A 13,094-nucleotide genomic window follows, 5' to 3' on the forward strand; every position below is an offset into this window, starting at 1 on the left:
AATTTATCAGTAATTGCACCAGATGCAGTTAAAATAGGAGTTTTTGAAATGCTGGTTGCACACAACAGACGCAGAAAGTGCAGAGAATCGATGCCCTTCAGTGCAGAAATACGTACAAGCCACATTATCCTCTTGAAACGGTGAAAATGTGCTCTTAGGCTGCAGCATGCAATGAATAATTTCAACTCACAGGCCCTGTTACACCGTGTTACTCATGAGTCAGACGTGGTCCGTATCTGTGGTTTTTCAGTTTCTGTGGCCAGCGATGCAGCAACTTAGTCATTGCAGAAGTTCTATTAGATTAAACCCTTTTGAATATAGTAAACAACACATCACACTTTCCAGATTGTCTTTAAATCATGAAACTGGCATTGAATTTGTGGCTTGATTTAATTATCACCACATTAATTGGAATGCTCGTCTGAAATGTAGAGCTGTTGTCTGTAAAATGTAGTAATTTATTTAATACATATTGATTGTTTGAATGTAATATCAGGTGGCATAAATCCTCAAATTAAATATTGAAGTTCATGAAACACAAAGTTCATAAGTTCGACCATCACGTGCCGTATCAAGATGTTGGATTCTAAAGATAACATTAAAAGAATTACAATAAATGTAAATAGGTGTATAAAACTCTTATGTATGTAATATAGGTTTCCAGAGGAGGACCGGGGCCGTACAGCTCGCTGTAGCCGCGGTAGGCTACTTCCGTTCCGCAGAGGGCGACAGGCACCAGCCTAGACTGTGGCGGAGCTCCAGACACAATAGACGGGGTAAGTTTTTATTAGCGAGCGAAATAGATCATTTATCACCGATATTTTACCGAGTGGTCAAAGCACACGAAGCGGTCCACCGCCTTCGTGTGCTTATTTGTGAAGTCGAAGCTCAATTTCTCGGCTTAAAAGAAATAAACAACACGGTCGTGGGGTTAATAGTTGGTTGCATGGAAAACGGGCTCCGGCTATGTGCTGGAACGGAGTTGTTCCTGGCTTGCTGTCTGAAGCGTTTTTAATGTTTTCGTTGTTTCACATTTGGCCTTGAAACCACGCATTTGTACGCTCTGTTTTAATACAAATACGTTATTCACGTTATGTTGAATAACCAAGACAACTGACGTGTACATTTCGTACCACGGTTACCCGGTTGTCGGTTCACTTGTTAAGGGGATGCCTAGCAAGCAGCTCTCCCACACGCCGTTCCAAGAAGTAGTCTCATCCCCCAGAAGTCGTAGGGCCTGCGCGTGCGTTGCCAGTTGGAGTTAAGGGGCTGGTGGTGGGGTCACCGTTTGCAGGTAGCACGAGCTGCGTTTATGGGTTGGGGTGGGGGGGTCACCGTCAACGTCTACGTCTACATTAATGTGAATTGAATGACTATAGTGAGTTGACGGGTGTGAAAGGGTTAATTTGAATGCGTGCGCGTGCGAACTGTGCACTTCGCTATAGCTAACGTTAGTTAACGGCTAACGACAGTTAGTTAACGTTAGTTAACGGCTAACGGCAGTCACGTTCACCGTCACGGGAACGTTGGCTAACGTTAAATACGTTGTGAAAAACAAGCGCACGAGCTAACAGCTTTTTCTGCCCCCCCCCCCCCCCTTCCCACTACCAGTTGAACAGATGATTATAATTTACCAGTTGATACATAAATCATCACGTTAAATACGTCATAATCATCTCCATTAAAACAGTCATAAGAATAGAGAAGTTAAAGTACAGAGAAGTTTGTCAGTATTTCTTCTCTATAATCTGCTATATAACAAGCAAATGACCATAAACCGTTGGTAAAAAATACACATTTAATGTTGACACAGTTACTAATAATCATCCTCATGAAAACACTTAAATCTGAGTGTGTTATCACCAGAACAGGGTAGTTTAAATACCAAAGTACAGAGACGTGTGTATTTGTACTCGCTGCTGTAACAGATAAACCATCAGATAAACATACCGATGAATGTTTATAAGCAGTGAAAGTAGTTTGTGTGTTATGAAACCTATGAGCGGACATATCAGCGTCTGCTTTGGTTGGAAATCATTCTGAAACGGATCCACCTGATTGTAAACTTATTACCTTACTTTGTTGTTGTTGTCGTCCCCGTCCCCCCCCTGCTCCCTCAGGTTCCGGCTCATCTCCAAATCCAAACCGGTATGTCGGATGAGGATTCCCGTGCCAGCACCAGCTCGTCTTCATCGCCACCTTCCTCCAGCCAAACCAGACAGAGGGACGTACTTTGCAAAAAGAAACGGGAGAGCAAAGCCAGCATGAGCAAGACCTCCAAGCTGCTTTCCACCAGCGCCAAAAGGTACAAATATAAAACCCTGATTGTATAGAAATGAATCAGTTATATTCTCTCTCTCTCTCTCTCTCTCTCTCTCTCTCTCTCTCTCTCTCTATATATATATATATATATATATATATATATATATATATATATATATATATCAGTAAGTTGTTTCCTCCTAATATTTTAATGCCACTTCAAACACTAATACCAACAACTATAATTGCATTTAGATGAGTCTCGCAAATGTGACACCATATTGAGATAGCAGTACATTTCAGAAGAACAAGCAGCGTTTTCTAGTACCTCCATCACTGTTCAGCTGTCGTATAAGAAGAGGAACACATGCTTATTCCTCCCCAGACAGTAGCTTCCACTGACCACTAATGTCCACAGTCACAAGATTAAAAAAACTTCCTTTTTCTCCTCAGAAGAAACAAACAAAACCCTCTCACACTTTATATTACAGCCAGGTTCGGAAGGGTTATTTTAAAAATGTAATCCGATACTTATCTTGAGTAAATTGTGTTACTTTTTGTGTGTTCTTTATTTGAGATGTAATGTAAAAGGTTCCAAGAGTCTGATTATAGTTCACGTCGTTAACAAACTAATAATAAACATGACTCACTCACAAACTGATACAATAAATCAGGTTTAAAAAGTACATTTCCCGATGACGCTCTGAAGATCAAAGATGGAGGATAAGTTTCACTCTTTAGTTTGTCTCGTGGTTGAAGAATAAGTGATGTTTGACCAGCGACTGATACTTTATATTCTTATTTCTTGTGTGCAGGATTCAGAAAGAGCTGGCTGACATTACTCTGGACCCTCCGCCGAACTGCAGGTGTGTTTCATTCTCTGTTGTGTGTCCGGTGTCGTACTCGTTGTGAACACACAGATCCCACTATCTGAAACCTCTTGTCGTAATACCTCAACTCAGACACAAAGTACTTGTGTGACTCACAGTGTTTTGTTCTTAATGACTGGCTGTAACTACACATTGTCAACTGTGTGTAATCATGTTATTACAATTTGACACCAGCAGTGAATGTGGATCCACCACTGATTCCTCATCTGTTCAGTGAGGACAGTATGAGGTATATTGAGTACTTGTGCTCATATACTGGCAGGTGTTTAAAAACAGCAGTATTTCCTTTTTAATTCTTTAAGAACTAATCTGGTAGTAGAGCTCAGCTGATACTGGTTAGAGGCTGATCTAACTGGGCCGGTTGGAACGTTTCCAAACCGGTTTGATATTAGCCGCACACACCGAACTAATATACCAAATTCTACCACTAGAGGTCACTGTTTACCCAGCAGCTGCTCCGGTGTGTTAATCACACCGTCATCGCTCTTTACTAATGTAATATAAGAGGGAGTTAGTCTGCTACTCTTTAATTTGACAGAAGGTGTCATAATGACAAATGTCAGTTTGCATAAAATCAACTCGGTTTAACCAAATCTAGTTTTAGGCCTGGGAACATTTTCATATTTGCGAACCTCAAACTAGGGCCTTAGAATATAATCTGTTGTTTTTTTCACAGCAATTTTCATACGTCACCTTGTGTTTTTAAAGATTGTGATGAACATTTTTCTTTATTTTCTGTCATTTTAAAGGCAAATTCAGTCTAGTTTCAGCTCTAAATTGATATCATATCAGCATGAGGACGTGGATGTGACACTTCAGCGGCTCGGTTTACTTCAGTGTTGTGATTTGAAAGATTATCCTTTAAAACCAGACGCTCTGGTTTCAAGCTGCCGTCGCAGCCGTCCTCCTCCCGCCATCAAACCACCGAAGCCCTCCGTGCTCCAGAGAGCCTGACCTCTGACCTCTCTGAGAAAGGACAGAGGCATCTCTTCCATCGTGGCTCAGTAGAGTCCTCAGGCCACAGACCGTCCCGTAAACGAACCCCGTCTGGAGACTTCAGACTTCTCCTCACGTATAAAACAGTAATGTAGTAAAGTGTAGCTGGAGATTTGATTCTCTTTACCGGCCACATTAGAGGCAGCCGGCCTTCATTTGAAAGTCTGTTCGCTGCAGGGAAGCACACGACATGTGTAAATGTTTAACTTTACCACATAACACACACGTTTCTTAAATGTGCGTTTGAGTAATGGACAATTGCAGCAATCTGAGAGAGGACGTATTTATTAAAAACTTGATAAATCACAAAATTTGCGTCCAGTTCTTGCAAGACGGGAAACAATAGAAACGTTTACGTGTATGCTAGTAAGTGTTGAAAGCTTTTCCATCTTAAATATGTTCTCTGTGTGTATCGTGACGACAGCGCGATGATGTTCTTAGTTAAATTAACGGCTTAAATTGTGGCTTACGGACGGATGACTGCAGCTGGAGGTTCACACTGAAGGACTCCAGCCATCGCACGTTTTAGCATTCTAAAAGTAAATTCATAATTAATTACAACAGTGAAGTGTGACAGAAGGCCAGCACACTTTCATTTACATGTGTTTAAAAGAGGACCTTGTGTTATGTGACAACTTAAATGTTCATAATGTGGAAACGCACTCGAGCTTAACTTGTTACTGGAGGAGACGGTAGCACATCTGCATGTTGGTGATATCAATTTAAGGAAGTCATTAATTCTTTATTTCTTTCTGGCTCGTATCATGAAGTTAGAGCTCGTTTATTGTACAGATTTAAATCAACAGTCTCATTATCTCCCAGAACATAAAGTCACATTCTCAAATCTCTGTTTGTTCTTCTAGCCAGCAGTCCAAAACACAAAGTTATCCAGTTTTCAATGATATAAAACAGAGGAAACGGCACACAGTCAGGAAAAGAGTGATCGGTCAAACCGCCGCTCATTTCGGCTCCACATTGAATGAATCCATCTCGTTAAATGAAAACCCTTCCTCTGGGTTACTGTCCCTTTAAGGGACTTTTTATCTGAGGTTGTATTATAATGAGTTTTGCTGCTGCCGCTCTGGAAAACTCTTGAAGCTCAAGCTGTTTGACTGTTGAAAGTCTTTTGATTTATGTGAAAAGGCTTTTTTTTTAAAACCGTGTCAGATGTCGTTAAACCAACATATATCTTATGTGATATCAAAATGAATTGCTCCTGTATCCAACTCCTGCATCTCTTAATGGATTATCATTAAATGCAGATGAGACAACGGGTGTTTTGAGGCTGAGTGTGTTGGAGGGAATGTGTTCACATCATTAAAATCAACCACTCTGAAGACTTTCATGTGGTGAAAGTCTTCATTTGTCACATTAACAGTTATATCTTTTATCATTAGTCCAAACTGTGCTGCCTGGATCTATTTTCTCTGTCGTAGTTGGCACTGAAACCCCCCCCCCCCCCCCCCCTGCAGTTTTGGATCGATACCACTGTGTCTTGTACTCGTGACCCCGAGGGGTTCCAGACCACATGTTCTGCATATAAGAGGGATAAAAGCCACGACTGCTTTGAGCAGAAATCAATACAGATTACAGATCATGAGGCATCGACGCGTCACCGGGGATTTGCATTGAACTGAGGCGTCTTCTGAGTGACGCACGGGGGGGAAAGGAAACTTTTTGAAGGGGGAGAAAGTACCATCTTTGTGATCGCTAATCTGTGAAAGTCATTTTCACAGATTTGGGTTGAATTTGCCACTTTAATGCCACATGCAGCAGCTCCTGAATGAAAAGTGTCCTTTACAGTCTGTATAGAGACAGAAAATACAACGCCCACGCACTCCACTGCTGCCAGTGAGCTTTAGCTGTGCAGGTTGTACACACAGTACATGAATGAGTATGTACATGAATGAGTATGTGACTTTCATACTGTAGTACACACTGCAGGGATTACTCCACTGATGTAGAGCCAGTTAGCCGTATAATAAGCATTGAATCTATATAGTGATTTATTGACGGTCTTCCTCTGACTTTATTTATTTATTATCATGCTGTGTTTACTGAGAGATTTATTTTGTAATGTTTTTAGTTTTGTAAGTGAAAGTGTTGTTTTTGTTTCTTCCTGCAGCGCCGGCCCCAAAGGAGACAACATCTATGAGTGGAGGTCCACCATCCTGGGACCCCCGGGCTCCGTGTACGAGGGGGGCGTCTTCTTCCTGGACATCGCCTTCACCCCCGACTACCCCTTCAAACCCCCCAAGGTACGTTAGTCCTACGTGTCTGGTACACTCATGCAGACTGTGAACGAAGATGAATGTAGTAAAACGAGACAAATTGATATAAAATCTGCTTTTTACAGCTGCACTTCACATGTTGAGAGTCGTATTCAAAAGAAAATGTAAACTATATTACAAAGAAATCCTTTAACCTGACATCAGTAAACTACACAAAGCTGACTGACTTCCTGACTCGTTATACTCTATATGACTCGTTATACTCCATGTGACTCGTTATACTCCATGTGACTCGTTATACTCCATATGACTCTGAAGTCACAGATGTTTTTTTTTAATATTTAGCATTCAGGTTTAGCTTTAAAAGACTCTGACTTCACCAGCATGTCTGTGGCGCTCAGCCTCTACCCCGTTGGTTCCTAATGAAGATTAAATGTACATACTTTAATTATTATATGTATACAAAACAATGTCCTTAAGCTGCTGTTGTTGGCCGTTACTTTAACAGGAGTTAAGTGTAGTGATTCTTTTGTGGAGTATTTTAAGCCCCAGATTTATCCTCAAAGATGAACTTTGTTTTTGTTTCATGGTAATAAAGAAACATGTCGCCCAGTTCCACAGTGTAGCTCAATGACGTGTTTTTAATACTGTTTTAAACCACAGTGGAGCTCCATAGTACAGAGGAATAACAACAGGAGAAATATAGAAATAAAACCAAGCTGTTTTTAGCTGCATTCAGCCTCCTGCACTAAGTGTTGGCTATCGATTTAGCTTTTGTCTGGCGTGTTGGAGCATAAACAAAGTGCTTACTGTCTTCTACTTGAGGCACAGCTCATCCTGAAGCATTCTATGGAAAACCTGCTCTCTGTAGTTTAAACACACATTTACATTCTGATTTCTTTTTGAAGTTTAATGATAAGAGCTTTGTTTTCTTTTCTAGCTCAGTGCTGGTTAGTCTGTGCACTTTACTCCTCCGTAGACGTGCAGTGAGTAGAGGGATAGTGGTTCATTTCTTCGTCCCCACAGGTTTATTTGGACCAATTAAGCAACAAATATGGTCGTTATGATAACAAATTATGACAAAAATACCAATCTCAATGGTAAACAAAACGGTTTAGTTTGTGTTACCACGGCTCATTTCCTGTGGGATACAACAAATATAAAACATATCACAAATAGTGATATTAGCCCAAAAAACAATACAACAAACAGGAGAGTTAAAAACATGTTATGGAGATATTCAAAAACAAAGCAGCACGCTCTGCTGTTTGTTTGAAACTAAAGCAAACTATGTTATTAAAATATGTTTCTCAGCTCTGTATTGTTGTGTGTGTGTGTGTGTGTGTGTGTGTGTGTGTGTGTGTGTGTGTGTGTGTGTGTGTGTGTGTGTGTGTGTGTGTGTGTGTGTGTGTGTGTGTGTGTGTGTGTGTGTGTGTGTGTGTGTGTGTGTGTGTGTGGTTTTGTTTGCTGTGTAAACATCAGCAGGAAATAACCCGTTTGAAGTCAGAAAGCTGAACTAAGATTTAAAGCGACTCATAAATACAGATTCTGTCTGAGAATCAAAGCTGCTACATGTACTGCAGCGCTACACCAACAGGCTAAAACAACGTTGTCTTCAGTGATTCATCAGAACATTTACAGTAAATGACTCAATGAGAAGTTCTCTGTAATATTTTAGTGAAAGCAGGTGTTTCCTGTTAACAGTACCTCCGTTCAGCCACCAGAGGGCTTTCATGCGCTGCAGATGAAGATGAATGTTATGTGAAGCCCTGACTGCAGGTTTCATATTGAAGGACTACGTTCAGAGTTTTCTGTAGTTCAGGTGCCTATTCAAATGACAGTTTAGACTTAGAACATTATAATATTATAATGTAAGTATGTGATAACATTTAGGTTCTCAGTATTAACTAACTATTTTGAGTTAATACCATTTGATTTGGTGCTAAATTTAACCGTTTTTGACCGCTCAAGAATTGATAAAAGACCTTGAGGATAAATCCATGCACTGACTTGGTATCAACATTTTTTTTTTTACATTTTGAGATTTCTGCAAGAATGGTATTTTTTGGTGATTGGACGACGAGACACTTTTGTTCTGGAAACTGTCAATTAAACCCCGTTATTGTATACTTTCGTAAATACATTCTTCTGAGATGTTTTCTCACCCCGACTGTTAACTGCATCCCGTTTGTGCGTCCTCAGGTAACCTTCCGTACGAGGATCTATCACTGCAACATCAACAGTCAGGGCGTGATCTGTCTGGACATCCTGAAGGACAACTGGAGCCCCGCGCTCACCATCTCCAAGGTGCTGCTGTCCATCTGCTCCCTGCTCACAGACTGTAACCCAGGTGAGGCTCTGCAGCGAGTCCGTGAAGGCTCAGGTAGTTAGAGATCACACTGAAGTGTCCTGAGGGGGGACTTCACAAGCTCAGTTATATTGTAAATGTTCAGCACGCGGCAACACGCAGCTTAAATAACAGTTTCATAGTGGCAGCCGTGCACTGAAGGGAAGCTTTTTGTCTCGCTGGCATTGTTCACATCTCACGTTTTCCGCTCTACTTCTCTCTAATGTGTCCGCTTGGAGAGACGGGAGTGAGGGAAAGTGAATCATCCCGTTCAGGCTGAGGAGCCTTCTCAGAATGTGATTTAAAATCACTTTTCAAGCTCATTAAATGCGGCCTGAACAGCTTTTTCCATGGTTTTCACAAAACAACAGGAACCTGACACTCGTGTGTGTGTGTGTGTAAATGTCGTCGGTGCTGCCACCTTGACAGGAAACCCGGCGTCCTCTGGACATCCTATCCAACGACTACTACTCGTGAGAGTGAAAGCAGAGAGGGAGGGTTGGCATTCTACCCGCCGCTTGGGGCCAAAAACAGAAGTTAATTTTGTACCGCAGAAGATTCAATAACACACGACGTCCAACTGCTGCTGAAGATTGTGACCGGACAGATTTTACTCTATAAGATGTTTCAGATGTCTCAGACGTTAATCCATCAAAACCAAATGTAAACGTCATGAGACATGACGCGTCTGAACTCTTCTGTCTGTGTGTTTTTTTAATATAATCTCGTGCAGACAAACTTAACTTGAAACTTGTTTTCTCCGTTCAGCCGACCCTCTGGTGGGAAGCATCGCCACCCAGTACACGACTAACAGAGCGGAGCATGACCGAACAGCCAAACAGTGGACGAAGAGATACGCCACATAGACCCACAGAGGACGGTGGCGGTAGGGGGCGGGGAGGGGGGGGGGGGGCGTTTGTGTTGGGGGGGTATTTCTATCTCAGATTTTTAGTACTTTATTGTCTGGTATATTTTTTGCTTCCTGATTAAGTTATCTCCACAAATATGGTAATAAAGGAACACAATGGAAAGGAAGTGTCGTCGGCCTCCTTTCTTCTTCTACATTGTTATTTAAAGGTTGGATTCTACCTGCAAACCTGCTGCACATATCAGTAATCACTTCCTGTAACGATGAAATCACTTTAAGGAATATAAGTTATACTGTGATGATTGTAATAATGTTTACCTTGTTAACAACACAGAGTAACTTTATCTCATCATTTGGTAACACTTTACTTTAACCCTCCATATTTAGCATATATAAGCTGTGTGTAAATGTTTTATAATTAGTATAATAAGTGTTTATTAATGTATTTATCAACCTCTACTGTACAGCTCCTGTGGGCGCTCATACGTAGTAGCTGGTGAATAAACAGATTATGTAAAAACACAGTTGTAGAATTATAAAATAAGTCTTCATTGAAAAATGTTGTAAGGAGATAAGAACATTTTTAAACCTTTAAAGTGTCCTAATATCCTTACAACTACATCATGTTATAAACCATTTAATAAATCTTAATATAGAGCCTGTAAATGTAAAAAAAGAGTTGACGGTAGTTAGAGTACCGATAACTGAAGAAGACAAGTGATGGAATCTTTTCAGCTTGTTTTCTGGCTGCAGCTTCCTCGTCTCTCTGATGCCCGACAAAAAACATTAAAGTCAGAGTTTGCTTCAAATATCTGCCAAATAATTATAAATGGTGCCGTTAATAATGATGATACTGTCAACACTATGTTGTTTGCAGAAAATGGATGAAAAGTTATCACACATTGTTACTCTTTCACATGTTAGACGCTTCAATATATTATTATTTTACAGTTTGTCATTAATTCAGACCACAGAATGTTACTCAAAGTATTAATCCTGGAGATTTAAATTAAGTAAGTTAAGTCACTGAATGATGTAACCCGCTGGTGATCGAGCCTTTCTGTCTCTTTGATGAAATCATTTGCGTTCACAGTGTCTGGACTCCCGACACTGTTTGGATCTCTGGGAAGTGAGAAAAGCGATTAATCGCCAGAGAGAACCAAACGATATCTTCAAGATTATAAACTTAAACTTCACTAAATGATTCTCACGATGCCATTCCAGTAAAAAGCAGTAAATACTAAATGATTACGCAACACTAGCGTCACTGCATTTTCCTCATTTATCACTTTATTTTTGTCTCGTCTCGCAAAACACCAACTGATTCAGCATCATAACTGGTAACCAGTTAACCAGCACCAGCGCTCCACTCCAGTGCTTTCTCTTCTATTTTAAGCTCGACATAATCCTCCCGATGTCTCCTGTGACCTCCTTTTCACTCGGTGTTAGTTAATGCGTTGGATTTGCTGAATGAACGCCTGAATGACTTTTAATGTCACAGTGACATTTTCCACATCGTGTCGGTCAGGAGAGGCCAAGCTAAGCTGTGTCGTTCCTGTTCCTGTTCCTTCTGTTGGCAAATGTCTGACTCTCCGCTTCAGCTTTGAGACATTTGATTTTCACATCGCTGTAAAGCAAGAATACATGTGTTCCCTGTCAGTAACAGTTTAGTGTTTACTGTTAGATAACGAGTGTTGTACTTCAGGACGGCTGGTAGTGAGAGTGAGGAGAAGCATGCACACACATACATATATGTATATATATATATATATATATATATATATATATATATATACATATACGTATATATACCTTCACAGTACAAAACAATGGCTTCGCTGTCTTCCAAAACATTTCATATTCTGTCACCTGCTGTCTGAAGTATTGATATAATAATAATACAGAGTATACTCTAATACTCTAATATTGTGTAAATACTCCAGCTCCCTTTAAATACTTTTTATAAATACAGTTTTGGTAACAGACTCTTATTTTCACCTCTCTACAATCGTATAATGTCATTAATTTGCAAAAAAGGACGAAAACGCACAAGAAGCAAAGTTAATGAGTTTGACTGATAGCATTTTTATTTTTATTATCAATTATAATATTGTTATTGTGAATTGTTTTTGCCACGATAATTGTATATTTGAAATAGTTTGGATAGTCTGCCTACAGATTTAATATTTTTTCAATGAAATGGTTTTGCTTTGCCTGTAAATGTTTAACAAATGAACATAACTACGTATTCTCCGAATATTTTAGTTGAACATGAACTACTCACGCAGTGTCTGCTAATTTGAGTGAGTATAGTTCAAGTACATGTCGGTGTTTTCATCGGTACATCTGTTGAAGTGTTGAATCTCAACCAAGAAGAAATGTAACAAATACGCTTTAAAACTATTTGGCTCTGATGTCGTTTGACGCCGGTGGGATCAAACTCACGTCACTTGGAAATAAATGGTTCTCAATTGTACTTTGACAAAAGATATTCATCAAATGCACTCTCTCAAGAGTTATACAAGGATATTTTAAAGGGGGAGTGCACTCCTTCTTAAAGGGCCAGGCAGGGTTTTAAAGCCCCCCCACCCGCCCACACACACACACACACACACACACACACACACACACACACACACACACACACACACACACACACACACACACTGAAAACCTGTGTGGGTAGAAGCATCTCTGGAACATCTCAGGTGCACTGCTGATGTAAATGTGGATCAGATAAGCAAGAGGAATGTCCACCTTCCTCTCAGCGAAACATACCAACATTGACGACAATAGAAGGGGAGGAAATACGCTCTATTACAATAGAAATACTGCGATGTAATTACGTAAATCTAGGAAAAACACTGACCTATCCCCAGATGTTAACACGTGAGAATCTCTTCAGTTCACATGACAGGTGAGAAAAATGTGTCTTTTGAGTTGGCAAAAGTCAATGATAATACAGTACTTTCATGTAAACTTCACACGGCAAATACTTACTTATTTTGTATTTTTAAGGACAGTTAGTTTTGATTAACTGAGAAAGAAAAACAACTGAAGCATCTTACAGCTGCCAATCTCCCCTGAATGAACACTGAATGAACACTGTGTCATGCAGTATTTTTTTTATTGGATTATCTGCTTTTCTGTGCTTTACCTCAGAAACTCAGAGGTAAATCTCAGAAACTTGTTAGATAAGAAGTATATTTTTGTTATTGTGAAGAACCCCAGTCCGTTTACTCCTCTGAGCTTCATTTCTGTCCAATTATTGTCCATTAAAAACACACCAATGAGCCACGCTAGTGCACCGTAGTCCTTCAATACGAGGAACCCCACATACTCCTGCTGACAGAAATACAGCAGCTTGAGCAAGAAAAAAACTACAGAGACAAATGAATCAGCCATTTGTAAAGATGTACGTCTTCCCTGGGAATGAGCGAGGCTGAGAGCAACAGACAGGGAAGCATTGAGTCAGTAAAAATATAGATTATTCATTTAGG

At 40.2% G+C, this 13,094-nt stretch overlaps 1 protein-coding gene across 1 annotated transcript; it reads left to right on the forward strand.

The window, feature by feature from the left end:
* Window positions 1-710: 710 nt before the first annotated feature.
* On the forward strand, window positions 711-9,624 carry LOC306699575 (ubiquitin-conjugating enzyme E2 E1). The gene is made up of 6 exons (XM_079164214.1): window positions 711-776; window positions 2,121-2,305; window positions 3,078-3,128; window positions 6,274-6,406; window positions 8,582-8,729; window positions 9,495-9,624. Exons 2-6 carry the CDS (start codon window positions 2,151-2,153, stop codon window positions 9,590-9,592), a joined length of 585 nt encoding a protein of 194 aa, XP_079020340.1. The 5' UTR covers window positions 711-776; window positions 2,121-2,150; the 3' UTR covers window positions 9,593-9,624.
* Window positions 9,625-13,094: the final 3,470 nt, after the last annotated feature.

This window comes from Pholis gunnellus (assembly GCF_910591455.1).
Source record: "Pholis gunnellus genome assembly, chromosome: 8".
Classification (NCBI taxonomy): Eukaryota; Metazoa; Chordata; class Actinopteri; order Perciformes; family Pholidae; genus Pholis; species Pholis gunnellus.

Excerpts from the sequence above, each read along its gene's own strand:
- LOC306699575 (XM_079164214.1), top strand. The coding sequence starts at position 2,151 with ATGTCGGATGAGGATTCCCGTGCCAGCACCAGCTCGTCTTCATCGCCA. Across the intron at positions 2,306-3,077 it reads CTTTCCACCAGCGCCAAAAG|GATTCAGAAAGAGCTGGCTG; the intron begins GTACAAATATAA and ends TCTTGTGTGCAG. Across the intron at positions 6,407-8,581 it reads ACCCCTTCAAACCCCCCAAG|GTAACCTTCCGTACGAGGAT; the intron begins GTACGTTAGTCC and ends GTGCGTCCTCAG.